This window comes from Centruroides sculpturatus, unplaced genomic scaffold (genome assembly GCF_000671375.1).
Source record: "Centruroides sculpturatus isolate CEXI.00-Female unplaced genomic scaffold, Cexi_2.0 scaffold5, whole genome shotgun sequence".
Classification (NCBI taxonomy): domain Eukaryota; kingdom Metazoa; phylum Arthropoda; class Arachnida; order Scorpiones; family Buthidae; genus Centruroides; species Centruroides sculpturatus.
The window spans coordinates 1,219,008-1,234,778 of NW_019384397.1; the positions used below are offsets into that span (position 1 = coordinate 1,219,008).

The 15,771-nt window shown below is 29.6% G+C and overlaps 1 protein-coding gene across 1 annotated transcript in view; it reads right to left on the reverse strand.

The window, feature by feature from the left end:
* LOC111618474 (protein RRP5 homolog) overlaps positions 1-15,500 on the reverse strand; it is a 46,291-nt gene extending 30,791 nt beyond the window's left edge. Inside the window, exons 1-6 of the mRNA XM_023360017.1 lie at positions 15,492-15,500; positions 8,551-8,633; positions 8,351-8,464; positions 4,545-4,715; positions 585-749; positions 249-485 (exon numbers count right to left, since the gene is read on the reverse strand). Of these exons, the coding sequence (XP_023215785.1) occupies positions 249-485; positions 585-749; positions 4,545-4,715; positions 8,351-8,464; positions 8,551-8,628 (765 nt within the window). The 5' untranslated portion in view covers positions 8,629-8,633; positions 15,492-15,500. The remainder of the gene's footprint in view (positions 1-248; positions 486-584; positions 750-4,544; positions 4,716-8,350; positions 8,465-8,550; positions 8,634-15,491) is intronic.
* Positions 15,501-15,771: the final 271 nt, after the last annotated feature.

The window sequence follows — 15,771 nt, forward strand, 5'->3', positions numbered from 1 at the left end:
AAGAAAATAAATATCATCTTCACAATTATTATTAATCATTTTTCATATAAAGATATTTTTATATTTAAAATTCCCAAATTTAATTCTTATAAATATTCAAATAAAACAAAAATATAAACTAATTTAATAATTGGAAAATCTGAAATATGTTCATTTTACTTTTATCAATTACTCATATGTAATTCAGAAAAAAAATAAAAAACAACCAGATGACAATGATTTTAAAAATTTTAATATTTTAGACATACCTTTGAATGATCAACAAGAGAAGTTTTAAGTGATAAAATAATTGTTCTGTCTTCAATACATTCTCCTTTTGAAAGTTTAGGTATATCAATGCAACAAGTTATCAACTGGCCAATAACTAATTGATTATCTTGATTTTTTGTAAAATTGGAATATTTTAAAAATGATGTTACACCTTCTATTCCAACATCAATAACATAACCATGATCTTCTATGCTAGCAACAGCTGCTTGTAATATCTATAAAAAATTACATTATAAAAACAATTAAAATTATTTTATAATTAATATTTATACATACCAATAATAAACCATTGCAATTATATAATTTATATTTACCATTCCATTATATAGACATGAATGAGTTAAACTCCCATTAACATCTTTTGGATCAAGGGAGAGCTTTATCTCTGCTTTCATCTTCTCAGCATCATATTTAGTTGAAATGACTTTACATAAAACAACTTGTCCAACAACAAACATTCCAGATAAAGTAATAACAGCCTGTAAAGAGTAATAATGTTCAAAAAATTTATTTTGATCTAATTTAAATTCAACATGACTAGGTAATTATCTGAGAAATGAATGAAACTGGGTACCACACGCTGCCCAAACAGACAAAAATTTGTAAGGAATGTTTTCAATTTTAAACTGCCTTAACAAGCAATTTTAAGTTTTATTTTTATTTTATAACTCAATTATAAAAATATTTCATAAATAAATTCATAAAAAATGATTGCTTAAATAATCAGGCTACAACTTTGCTAATTTAATGATTATTACTAAGTAATTTACTACTAGAAATACTCATTAAATTAGCAGAGTTACAGTCCATTTATCAACACTTTGCCAAGTGTCGATAAATGGATGGTGGATGTCAGCAAGTGGATGATAAAACTATTTGCCAAGTGTCGATAAATTCACCAAGTCGTGACATTGAACCAGAAGAAACAATATTAGATCAGTTAGAAAAACTCAGCAGGCATGATTTATTTATCTTGCTATTGAATAATGGATTTTCATACGAAAATAAAAATATCATATTATCAAATCTAATATTTAATTAACAATTCCATACAGAAAATTACTACAGCAGGCTAACAATTCTGAACTCATAAAGTTATTATCACAATTATCATAGTTATTTTATATAAACAAAAAGTACAAAATAATTTTATTTTAATAATTATTTTGTACTTTTTATTACAGTAGGATATCATTAAATAATAATGTATAAAAATTATTACAAATGTTTTCATAAAAGATATGGTTATTCTGAGGATGATATGTCATGTTAATTGTAGGCATCTCATTGGCTTATTTTTGCTGAAAATTTTGTACTACAATACTATATTATCACATGTACCATAAAATTTACAATTGAAAATAAACCACATAAAATGCATTGAAGTGCTTGACTGCACAGGAATTGCTTAATGTCTTATCTTCAGATATTATTGCTTCATATCTAGTAGATTCCATTATTGTTTTTTGGTAATGATATAGAAAATTTATACAGATATGTTGATGATTGTTTTGTTTTGTATGAGAGTAGAAAAATAACTACACAGTAGATACTTGATAAAGTTAATAAATTTGAAAAAGAAGTTAAAGTTGAGTTAGAAGAATAATCATAGTTATCATATTTGGATATAAAATTGATTAGACTGATTAGAAGTGAGAAACAAATTAATATTAGGAAATTTGTTGAACAATGTCAAGTAGATAAAGTTATACATCAAAGCTCAGAAATACCAACTTATACTAATATGTGACATCAAGAAACTCGAGATGATGTTTATTGATGTAGTTAGCCTGGGTAAGCAGTTTCAGCACTGATATGTCACAAATGAAAGATTATAAGTGATTTATTGTTGAGAAAAGAAAAAATATATGATGAAAAGTACAAATAAAAAAGAGAGGTATAATAATGCTAATAAAACACACCTTTAATAATCCAGCTAATAAAAATTAATAATATAAAAACGTTTTCAATCGTTTCTTAACGATCTTCTTCAGTTACCATAACAGAATAAAATCAAACACAAAAACGAACATAAATACAAAATTAAAATATAATAATGGAAAAGTAGATAAAATAAACAAAAAATATTAAACCTACGACAAATTTACATACAATGAAATATCTGGAGAAATTAGAGATCTTTAAGGCACACAAGAAAATGGGTTGCATCAACCATAGAGATGTGGACTCTTTACCTACCGCATGGCAATCCTTTTACAAAAATTAATGACTTTATTTTTATTTGTTAAAGGACATTTTTTTGGATTAATTTATATTTTTCGTTTATTTTATCTACTTTTCCGTTATTATATTTTAATTTCGTATTTACGTTCTTTTTTGTGTTCGATTTTATTCTGTTATGGTAACTGAAGAAGATCGTTAAGAAACGATCGAAAACGTTTTTATATTATTAATTTTTATTAGCTGGATTATTAAAGGTTGTTTTATTAGCAATATATTTATCCAGTTCGTTCATTATATGAGAGGTATAATAAATAAATTATATTAAAATAAACGAGAAAATAAGAAATAAAAGAATAATAAATTAAAATCAGTTGGCATTTAAGCAGGAAAAGTCTTGGATAAATTGGAGTTGCCTGTTAAAAGCAGCTGTGTTTGAGATTTTGTCCAATCTCCACCAAGAGAACTGCATCTGAAACATAATGTCGGTGAGTTGCTTAACATGACTGAAAACACGTATTTGAAATAGTTACATAAAAGTTGAAAATTTCCGATGGGACAAGAGGAAGGAGTTGAGCTGGTTTAATCCAGAGGAAGGTCAGTAGCTCGTATTCATGTCCGCCTCAGACATGATCCCAGTGTTATACCACTATGTCGACCCCTGCGGAAAAACCAAATCGCCTGAGCAAAAGACAAAATTGTTTTGTCTCTGCCAACCATTAGGCCTACATGACATTAGTGCTGTGGTCTCCACATGCACTAATGTCATGTAGAGGGTATGCAAAGTGATACTTGGGGGTACACCAAGTTTCCCTAATATAATATAATATAATAAATATATTATATTATACTATAGGGTGTATAACTTATAATTATTTTCGTCTTAGGGGTAAGCAATCAAAAAAGTTTGGAGATCACTGAATTAGTATACATAGAGTTGACATATTTTCAGAAGATCCCTAAAATATATCAAAAATTGCTAAATTTCTTTTCTGCTAATGTCCCATTTAAGCAAAAAATTGTCCCAATTAAGCGTTTAAATTATGTATTCCCATTATTAGAGCTAGGTAATGTGGCGCCATCTAGTGGGAATGAAGGATGTTCCTTTTTTCTTAGAATTCGTATAACTTTTCTGTAGTTCAACTGAAATTCACCAAATTCTGGAAAAATATCAAGCAATTGTGTGCCAAAAAACAGCACCCAAAAATGTCAAAATGTTTTTTTCTTATTATCCTTTCAACAGTGGAAAAGTCAGGTATGGCACTACCATTTAGTAGTGGAAAATAAATGTGCAAAATTTTTAAAGTATTTTTCCATGCATTTTTTTCTCATTACTGTTTCAGAAAAAGATTTTGTAAACAGTTATGTCTAGTAAAGAAAAGTCTATTTTTATTGTTACATAACTCATTTTTTATGTAAATTTTCTTTTGGGGCAATAACCCCAAAAGAATTAGACGAATATATTCGTCCCTTACCACTGCCACACTATCGCCCTTGACAAATATATTTGTTGCTCACTGCTGAGTGGTTAAGCATCAAAGTGGAGAAAGTTGACACTTTTGTTTTTTGAATATATCTTTTCTCAGAGAAGATTATATTTTACAAAAAGTATTTCCCACAAAGGATAAGGTTATAAAGAGCATTTTGACACCAAAATCACAAAAATCTAATGTGGGAATTATTTTTAAAAACTCGGATAAGTGAAAATGATACCCCAGTACCCTGTGCTTTGCCCAGGTAATTAAGAAAAACACATTTAATATGTATATGAATAAAGTAAGAGACAGAACAACAGAAATAGAAGATCAACAAATAGAAGTAGAACATCTAATTAAAATGTACTTGTTAAATGGTTATAACAAAAAAACAATTATGAAATGGTTAATTAATAGATTCAAATAGTCATACAGACACAGATCTACATGAATTTATTAAGAATGATATATTTATGTATGGAAATATGTTTCACCATAGTCACATTAATCACATTTTTAAATTAAATTATTTAATGGATTTGTTAAACATTTTGAAAAGTTATTATATTATTAAAATTTTTCAATATACAAAAAAAGAAATGACTTCATTATACTTACATCTTCCACATTCTTTGGATCTTCAGTATAACTTTTTAATAGATTACTGTAATGATTATTAATATTTACAATTGACACAGTTCCAATTGATCCTCCTGGTAATATCACTTTTAATTCATATTCCTTGATAGTTTCAATACAACCAAGAATTACCATTTCTGTAGACAATGTCTAAAATATAAAAAGTAAGTTTAAATTAAATATTACATCTTATAAAAATTTAAATATCAGTTCAAATCAACTAATGAAATAAAAATAACATCGTGTGAAGCTATACAAATATAAGCTAATCAGCAGTAGTAATATAAAATTATTTTTAAAATTTATAGAAGTTTAGATTAAAATTTAGATTTGTAGTTCAATTTTTTGTATTAAAAACAACAAACTTAAACTACATATCATTTTTGAGGAATTTACACTTTCAACTATTTTAGAAATTAATACAATATTTAATAAGAAATGCATTTGTCTAGGATGTTAATTTTTATTTCACAAATTATGATAAACAGTAGATTGTCCCTTGTCCAGCATGACAGAACTATAAGTTAATGGTCCAGCCTTTTGTCTCAGTCAATCAGTTGGAGTCTAATATGTTACTGTAGCATGAGGAAAAGAATGAAATGTATTTATCTCACACCCTTTCCCTATTTAATACATAGTCTGCTATGTTAACCCAACCAGGACATGGCAAACAATGACAGTATAGATGCTTCCCCATTTGAGTTTTTTGGTATGATTCTGTATCAGAACAATAACCGAAAATTCTATAGCTCTGAAAAATTTTCCTTGCTGTCATTTCTGAGTAATAGAGATCTTAATATTCTTCTGGTTTCTTGAATGAGATAAAGCAAATTCTAGATGAGGTCAACAGTCTGAATTATAATAATAAAATTAATAACATTAATAAATAATACAGTAGAACCTCCATTATCCGGATTTTCGATTATCCGGATTGTTCAAAATAAACAAAAATTTTACGAATTTGCTGATTTGCACTTGGCGAATTACGACACTGTTTATGCACGTGATGGAATGCATACCTTTTTTTGTTTCAACAACGTCTCACCCAGCAGAGTGGTCGTAAACTCTTAAATATATTTTACGTAGTAATAAAAATATAACTTGACATACGTATTTATAAATAATTTATATTCAAATTACATCATTTCTATGACCAAGGGCGGCGTAAGGCATGGACGACGTGGGCCACCGCCTATGCCTCGCGGTCCGAAGGGCCTCGCGCCTCGAAGGTTTATGCATTACTTAAAAGCCGCGAACGCGACGAAAAAATTTTACTCGTCATAAAACGATAAATAGTTTGTCAAATTTTTATTCATAAAAATGCAGTTTCAACTGCTTTTTATTTTATAAAATCCGTCTTCTTGCGCCACCAGAGGGCCTTTTAAACAATAGGTAGTCTGTTAGCGTTGGTCAGTAGTAGTCCAAATTCATTACGAACGTTTGTTTCTCGAAAATTTGATCACGATTTAAATACAGTATTTACTTTTAATATTACCGATATGTCATCAAAAAGAAAACGTGTTGTATTATCATTAAAAGACAAATTAAAATATTGGTTTCGATTATCCGGATTTTTCTTGAATGAGATAAAGCAAATTCTAGATGAGGTCAACAGTCTGAATTATAATAATAAAATTAATAACATTAATAAATAAGTACACTGATACACATTTTTAGATAGAATATATTTAAAAGGTATTAAAAATTTTAAAAGAATAGAACAAAACAATGGCGTAGCGTGGGTGTCAGCCGTCTGTGGCGGAGGAAAATTTTGTTGCCCCCTTATTTAGGTATCTCAATTTAAAAGACTAAAATTCAGTTTTGTCACAGAAATTTTCGATTGAAATGAGCACAGAAAAATTCCATGCTCATTTCAATCAGTCCGAATCATAGGTGTGACAAAAATATGAAATGAAATGGTTCAAATTTTTACAAGATATTATTATTATTCACTGTGAAATTTTGCCGTCCCCTAAAAGTGCCACCCGGGGCGGGCCGCCCCCATTACACTACACCACTGGAACAACAGATTGATTTTACTAGATTTTTTTTTTTTTTTTGACATTTTACTTTTTAATATCATTAAAGTAAAATTATAAAATGGAATGTTTTGTTGAATAATTATTAATATTAATAACCAAAGTTTTCTTGTTTGAGGCTTCACTTGTTACTTATTGCTATTGCTTAAAACTTTAAAAACCAAGAAATATTTATTTTGTTTTACCCCTTTATCTGCTTATATAGTTGTTATTAATATTACTAGTAACATTTTAATACAGTAGAACCTCGATTATCCAGACTAATTGGGGATGAAGGTAGTCCGGATACAATACACTGATACACATTTTTTGATCATTTTAATCCATCTTCAAGCCTAATATATCTACATATTTGAATATACGAGGGTTATTTTTTCAACCTCCACCGACCCAAAATAAAAAAACAAGAATGAAGAACAAAACCACTTTATTTGTAGAAGGTAGTTATAGTCTCAACCTATTTTTCCACTTGTCAATTCAGTCAGACATCATACCATGACACCAGTTTTTGTATATCCATGTCAAAGAACATTGCCACCAGCCATTCAGCCAACATTTAACACTGTCAGTCAGTGGTATATAGCATGGACCTTGAAATTTGAGGAAACTTCTCATTGAGCACAGAAATCATGAACCTATGCCTTCCTCATACCAACTGATCCACTTTGTCCACCAAACTCTCAGTCATCACACACTTCCTCCCTTGACTACACTCATCATGAAGGTTGTCACATCCTTGTTTGAATTTCCTGCACCATTCACACACATACTCATAGCTCATGAAGTTCTCACCATACACATTATACATCCTTCCATGAATTTCACATCCATTCAGTCCTTCGACCTGTAGAAATCAAATTACTGCTCGTACTTCACAGTTGACTAGAGTGGATTGGCGGTGCCATGTTTACATGTTTACTGCAGAGTAGCAAATGTCTAAAATAGCTTGGCACAACACTAAGTGGTGAGGGAATATACTACTCACAGGGTGTGCACCCTGTCCCTGTCTCACATGCTTCCAATTTTTTTCATGCGTTAGTGGAGGTTGAAAAAATAACTCTTGAATAAAGCACATCTCTAAGCAATTATTATTAAGTGTTTATTTGTTAAATTATTAAAATATTTACCATTAAAATTGTATTAAGTTTCATTACAAACATCATACAAATTCTTAAACTAACTATTTGAGAAATTTTCTTATCATGTCCAGATAGTGGATGACAAGAAAACTTCAAAGTATTTAGTTAAAAAACATACATAAATTCAATAACAGTTAAACAAGCTTTTCATGATAAATTAATTTAAAGAGATTGTGTTTTGAATTTAGTGCTTATTAGAAAATAATTTTCTTTTTACATATTTATATGTCCTGACTGATTTTCATTTACATTTAAGAGTGTTAAATAATTATGCACATTTAATGTAATATAAAAATGCTTTATATTTAGCTGTAAATAAAATGTAATAGCTAAAGAATTAATCTATCATTTAGCTAGTCATTATTTTAGTTTGCCTTGCTCAGAATGAAAAATTCTTTAAAAATATAGGGATGTTAAATTTAGCTAAAATTCAATTTGAAATTGATTAACATTTTCAAATATAATTTTTAATATTTTATACTTTTATAAATTTTATTAATACTGAGCATATAATTAAAATTTTTATGATTAGCATTAGATTTTAATAATAATGACATTCTTTATAAGTATTTTATAGAACTTTATAAGTACTTTTATAGTGACATACTTTATAACTTAATGGCTCGACTACTACTAAATCGTCTGTAGATTCTTCTACTTGTTTCTTCTTTCTCTTATTACGTTTTTGTTTTGTTTTAGAAACTTTCTTATCTTGTTTTACCTAAAATATCAATATTATATCATATTTCAACAAAATTATACACACACTTTTTCTATAATACTATAAAATGAAAACATTTCACATACCTTAAATAAATCATCATCTTTTACTTTGTTCACTTTCTTATGTGATTTAATTCCACCCCTAGGGAAGGCTGTTTCCATATTTTCTAATAATTTATTATGTATTTTTAAGAACATTGCACAAACTCTCAAAAAAATAATATATTTAAATAATTTAACCATTTCTTAACCTGATTATAATGTCATCAGATGTAACAATAACCCTAATATTATGTCAAATTTTTATTTGTCCCACAATTTTACTGAACTAGACAATGTTAAAAAAACCCACTTGTAATGACATAAAACTCTGTTTTAACATCATATTTAAAGCACTCCCAAATTTACAAAATTAGATTACAAATTTTATTTAACAAAGAAAAGTGTGTTCAGTCCCTAGGGTCAAAGTCCACTTCCTAGAACAACTATGGGTGGTACTTTCACAAACTGACTTCCCCACGGAAGTCAGTTGGTGAAAGTACTTTCCTGACTTTCCGTTTGCCACACCTTTAAACGATGTGATGGTCAGTTAGTCTGCATGGTTACTCATGTTGTAGTTTAGCAAAATCAAATCAGGTGAATTGGCTAGATTAAAAAGGAAAGCTTTAACATTAGACTGCAAAGTAGAAATAATTAAAGCAGTTGAAAGTGGAAGAAAAAAAGCAGATGTATGCAGAGAGTTTTGTTTAACAAATTCTACAGTGTGCACTATAATAAAAAAACAGAGACAATTTTGAAAAGTTTTCAAGATGGCAAGGGACAAGTGAAAAAAATTAAGTTATATGAAAAAGCCAATATTGATACCACTTTAATTAAGCGGTTTAACCAATGTAGAAGTTTCAACTTACCACTAAATGGACCAATACTAATGGAAAAAGCAGAAGAATATTTGGACTACTAGGCAATACTAACTTTAAATGTTCTAATGGATGGCTAGACCGTTTTAAACAAAGACATGGCATAAGTTTTGGAAAAGCGTGTGGAGAAGCAAAATGTGTAAACCTACTAGACATTGAAAACTGGTTAAGAGCTGTGTGCTGTAAATTAAGGGGGAATATACAGATGAAGACATTTATAATGCAGATGAAACCAGAATATTTTACAAACTTTTACCAGATAGAACATTTAAATTAAAAAATGAAAAGTGTGTTGGTGGAAAACTTGTGAAAGATAGGATAACAGCTTTTGTTTGCACTAATATGACAGGTACAGACAAAAGAAAACTTCTTGTAATAGGAAAATCAAATAATCTAAGGTGTTTTAAAAACATAAAAACACCACCAGTAAATTACAAAGCCAACAAAGTCATGGATGATGTCTGAGACTTTTCAAGAAGAAATTCAAAAGTGGGATAGAGAACTTATTGGTAAACAAAAAAGTTTTATTCCTTGTCAATAATTGCCCAGCACATCCAATTTTAGAAAATTTAAAGAGCATTAAACTTGTATTCCTTCCTCTGAATTGTACTAGCGTACAGCAGTCAATGGATCAAGGAATTATAAAAAGCCTTAAATCTCATTTCAGAAAAATTCTTTTACAAAAATTATTACAAATATGGAAGATAACAATAAAATGGCAATTTCTTTATTAGATGCAGTTGATTTTTTGGAAAAATCTTGGTGTTAGGTTAGTTTGCTAATAATAGCAAACTGTTTTCACCAGACAAAATTGTATAATAATCAAACAGCTATTAAATTCATGAATGATGACAATAATTACTACGATGACATTCCTCTATCACAGTGGTTCCCAATTAGTTTTTCCTGCGTACCACTTCAAGAAAGAGCTCAAACTCTCGTACCCCTTATAGCAGAAATTCATATTAATCTATACTAATATTATAAATTTGAAGGTAATGTCTGTCTGTCACCTTTTCATGTCTAAACCACTGAACAGGTTTTAATCAAATTTGGCACAGAGATAGCTTACATGTTGAAGATGGACATAGGCTACATTTTACTGGGAGAAAATATCTTACTCCCACGAGAAAATTCAATATAATGTGGGCAAAGCTGTGGGTAGACAGCTAGTGATAAATAGAATGTTTTTTTTTTTTTACATTTATTACCTTTAAAATACAATTCTAATAATAATGAAAATAAACATAAGATTATTTAATTTTAATGTGACAAATGTGCACGATTTTCTTTGCACAACTTTGTAAAATCTGGTTGCTTTTTGGTCAGCTTCAGTCTCAAAGCCATCTTCGAGTTGAAGTCAGTGATGATGTTTAGTTTTCATGTTTGTCATGGCCGAAAATCTGCTCTCGCAGAGGTATGTTGTGCAAAATGGTAGTAAATATTTTATTGCCACTTCACTGACATGATAAATGTCTTTTAGGTCAGCCCAAAAATTACCCAGTGATTGCTCTGCAAAACAACTCTTGAGTCTGCTGTTGCATGAAATGTCTTAATTCCTCTTGGTCAGAGATGGGAAGGTGGTTGGTGGAGTTATTCGCAACAGCGACAAAAATTTTCAAAATTAATTTCGCAAAAACAAATTGTGTTAATTGTACAATTTTTGTTTCTTGCATAAGAATTTCTTTTAGGTATTATCACGAATGCATTTTTTTTTAAATGAAATTTCAAGAATATTTTTAGTTTTAAATAAACTAATTTGTGCATTCAACATCATGTTGTAAATTGCTGAATTTTTGATGGTCCACCCATTATTTTTTTGATTGCTTCATCTCATGCATTTAAATTTTAAATCAACCGATTTTAGATTGCCGCATGTACCCCTTCATGCAATTTCGCATACCCCCAGGGGTATGCGTACCACTAATTGGGAACCATTGCTCTATCAGAATTAATTAAAACACTTCAAACTTCAGAAATTGCAAATTTTTGTCATCTGCTGCTACTGAATATGAGAGTGTAGATGAAGATTTAATAACAATTTAATAAAGTAAAAATTGCATTACAAATAGTAGTCATATCTTGCTTGCTCGCCATGCCCAATCACCTGGAACAACCATTCTTCACTGCAGAGATGACCTTTCTTTATAGGCTACAGCTCTGCACAAATATGTAAAATAGTCTAAAATGTCCACAGGTGACAATCCCAACACAATTAAAAATATAACATTTTTTTGTAAAAAAGGGCTGGCAGAAATTACAATTTAATGAAGTAAAAATTGCATTATAAATACTAGTCGTATCTTGCTTGCTCACCATGTTCAATCTCTGCAGTGAAGAATGGTTATTCCAGGTGATTAGACATGGCAAACCAGCAAGATACAACTAGTATTTGTAATGCAATTTTTACTTTATTAAATTGTAATTTCCGCCAGCCCTTTTTTACAAAAAAAAAAAAAATTTAATAACATCCAAATTTTATACAGATGCCGATATTGTTAAGCAAATTAAATCTTCAGATGAAAAAACTGATGATGATAATGAAACATCACACAGAAAATGAAGTGCCATAAATAAGGGAAGTGTGTAATGCAATAAGATTATTAAAAATGTTTTACAGGTCTTAGAAAACTTCATCAGAAATAATAAACAAAATGTATGATTTAGATAATGACATTGATAAACAATTTTTAGGTAAAAAATGCCTACAATCTTAAATAACTGGCTTTTTTAAGTGAATATTGTTGTTGTGTCTTTAATTGGCATACATTAGTTTAATCTTTTGTTGTCTTTCGATTCGACATTATTCTCAAAACCAGAAGTGTCACCATTATCAAAACTTAAGACAAATAGAAATTTCTTATAAAAGATCATTTTTAAAATTTTTAATTACGTTGATGTAAACTTAGACATAATAATGCAAATAAAGCTGATTTAAACATTTAGTTTGCACTTTTATACATACGATAATAAATTATTATTACCATAACTGATACAATATACTGTATTACCATTAAGAAATAATTTTATGGTAACACACAATGTTAAATTAGAATAGATTTTATAACAGACTCTTAAACACACTTGGTACTTTTTATGGGACTGAAATTATGACCCCTCAGATAACTCGGTTATACCATCAAAAAATTGCCAGTCCCATGGATGACATTATAATTGGGTTAAACTGTACTTTGTATCTAATTATTATCTTAGCCTTATTATAACCTAATAATTTAGCAGATCATCTAACTTTAATCAAATCCAGATTTGATTAAAGCCAGACGAACAACATTTCTAAAACTTAGATATTTCAAAACTATTACAGAATGTGTAAACTTTGTTAGACTTCTAAACTCAGAGAAATCTTAAATTTAAAAGAGCAATTTGATAAATAAAACATTATAGTCTTATTGACAATGCAATTCAATTAAGTTTTAGTTATCTAGGTCAAGAGAAGATATAACTACCACAATCCACATAACTGATTTTCAATCAGTAATACTAATATGATACACATCTTTAACTTTTGTAAGATACTACACCTGATCGCATTACTGGATGTATACACAACACTACTTTTGTTAATTAATAATTACTAATAATAATATAAATAAATTACAGGTAAATGGCATATCTGGTGAGAACCTCACAGATTGCCAGATAGGTTTTATAAATAGTAGTGTTGTAACGAATAGTATATTCGGCCTCAGGCCGAATACCGAATATTCGGCCAGGAGCGTGGCCGAATAGCCGAATATTCGGCCAAACTATTCGGCTTGATTAACCCACGTAAGAAAATTGGCGCGCAAACCGCATTATGGCAAGGATCCTGCTGTCTATTGGCCCGCTGTCACTACGCTTCGCCAATCGTGTTAATTCTTGGCAGTTGTAGCCAACAGACAAGAGTGTCATGAAAGTATCTGATAAATGATGATATCAAATGACCTACACTTGTAAATAACAGAGAAGGACCGCGAAGTGAAAATATGAAAATAAATATGAAATTGAGTTGATAACATAATTGAACAAGTCGAGGCAGCTTATTGGCACGAAATTCGCGCCCGTCAATGCCAAACAATTGTTGTCTTAGACTTCGGAAAGCTAAATGCTTGTAATGAAAGTCACTTAGCGTGCACGGGCGAAAGCCTGGGGCCGCTCGGGCTATCAAGCTGTCTCGAATCTGTGAAATCATAACTGTGACTTATATCAATGTCCTATCTGTCTCTTTTCTCCGTTATCATCAGGCTGAGTCACGTAATTGTAAAATGGGAACTCTACGACGGAAAAGTGACGAATCGAAAGTATCGTGAGCGCGTATTATGATGTATGCACAGGCATACATGGATTAGAGCAAAGACGAGCGCTTAAAAAGAAGGATAGGCAGGGTCAGACCCTCAGATGTGCGACGATTCTCGAACGAATACATGTGTAGTGTGCTGATCTTTGTAATTATAAATTGTGAATACATGTGACTAATATTATTTTATTTGTTATTTTGTGCATGTTTCAAGTTATAAATAAATATAAACAAATAACACTAACTCGATAACATTAAATCTAAGTACCAAAATGATTAATTTACTGTGTTTTTGTTATTTATTACTCCTGTTTTAGGTATTCGGCCAAATAGTGATTAAATATTCGGTATTCGGCCGAATAGTGAAAAATAGGCCGAATACCGAATAGTAACCGAATATTCGTTACATCACTAATAAATAGTAAAGCAGAATTCTCAAAATGTAGCCCAAAAAGTAGTAAGTCACCCCTAGTAGCATACAGCCTTACAAATATCTCAATCTGCTACTTGTAGCACAACCTTGAAACTCTGAAACCCAGCCATATTTTATGATATAAAAGAAAAAGGGTAGTTTGGTAAGATGATGACAAAAAAGCGTGTTACTGTAAAAGCAGTGTTGTTAACCAGATTAGAGTTGTTCATAACCTATTATTATTCTCTTTTAGTATGGAGGTATGTGAACTTCATATGCATATCACAGTTTGAACAGAATTTTCACTTCAAATTTCAAAGGTAACCATATTTTAAACCAACAGGATTCCTTAACATATAAACCTCTTTATTCCCTTTTGGAACAAACAGTACAGTTATGAACTAATGAGATTTCAAACTACTACATTTGAATTAATGAGGATTTCCTATATGTGACTACTTTAAATCAGTGACTTAACTATACGATGAAGAAAACTAAGTAAACTTAGTCATCCTCAAACATCTTGTAAACAATTGTGTATATAAAAATAAATTCAACAATGATTTATTGGATAGCATAGAAAGTTATAAAATTTTATTGAACATGCTGTTTATAATTGACTTGATTGCACAACATGAAATATTATTCTAATTCATGTTTTGTTATGTCATAATTTTCAAATTCCTTGTCACCTATTGTTGCATTTTTAGCCCTTCCCAACTAAAAAGTGTAATATAATAGATATTTGTAAGTTTTGTTTGCAGACAGAAATACCTGAAATATGCATAATGCATATTTCAGGTATTTTTACATGCATATGTATGGACATATAAAAAAAAGCACACACATCTGTGGAGGGTTTGGAGATAGAAAGAAAGCATAGGAATAGGTCACAGAGTAATTTTGGGGGGCTATATCTCGCAAAGGGTCACATGTAGAATTATAGATCCTTTGACTTTTCTGCTTGTATGTGTATGCTCTATAGCTCTGTTAAGATCCTAAAAGTCTCATTCAGAGCTTGAATTGAGCCCAAAGGTAAAAATATAGTATTCCCGCATTATGCGTTTTTTCTTAATTTTGCTTTCTTTAGTAGACTTGTCCTAAACAGATAGAAATCTTACCCGTATTTGATAGATATTTTGTTTAATTCTTGCGAAATAGTTAAGTGTTTCTTTATATGCCCGCTATTATTCTTTTTGTGATTATACATGAAGACATTAAAATATCTTAAAATCTAAAACTACTTTGATCATTTCGTGAATTATATTTTTACCTTATTCTTACATTCTACTTAAATCGAAAACATTAATTTGCTAATATCATTTGCTATCGTTATGTTTTAAAATATATATAATTCATCTACACTTCACTTTTATAATTAAATACAAATAAAACTTACTTTTAATTAATACTACTAAATCGTCTGTAGATTCTTCTACTTGTTTCTTCTTTCTCTTATTACGTTTTTGTTTTGTTTTAGAAACTTTCTTATCTTGTTTTACCTAAAATATCAATATTATATCATATTTCAACAAAATTATACACACACTTTTTCTATAATACTATAAAATGAAAACATTTCACATACCTTAAATAAATCATCATCTTTTACTTTGTTCACTTTCTTATGTGATTTAATTCCACCCCTAGGGAAGGCTGTTTCCATATTTTCTAATAAT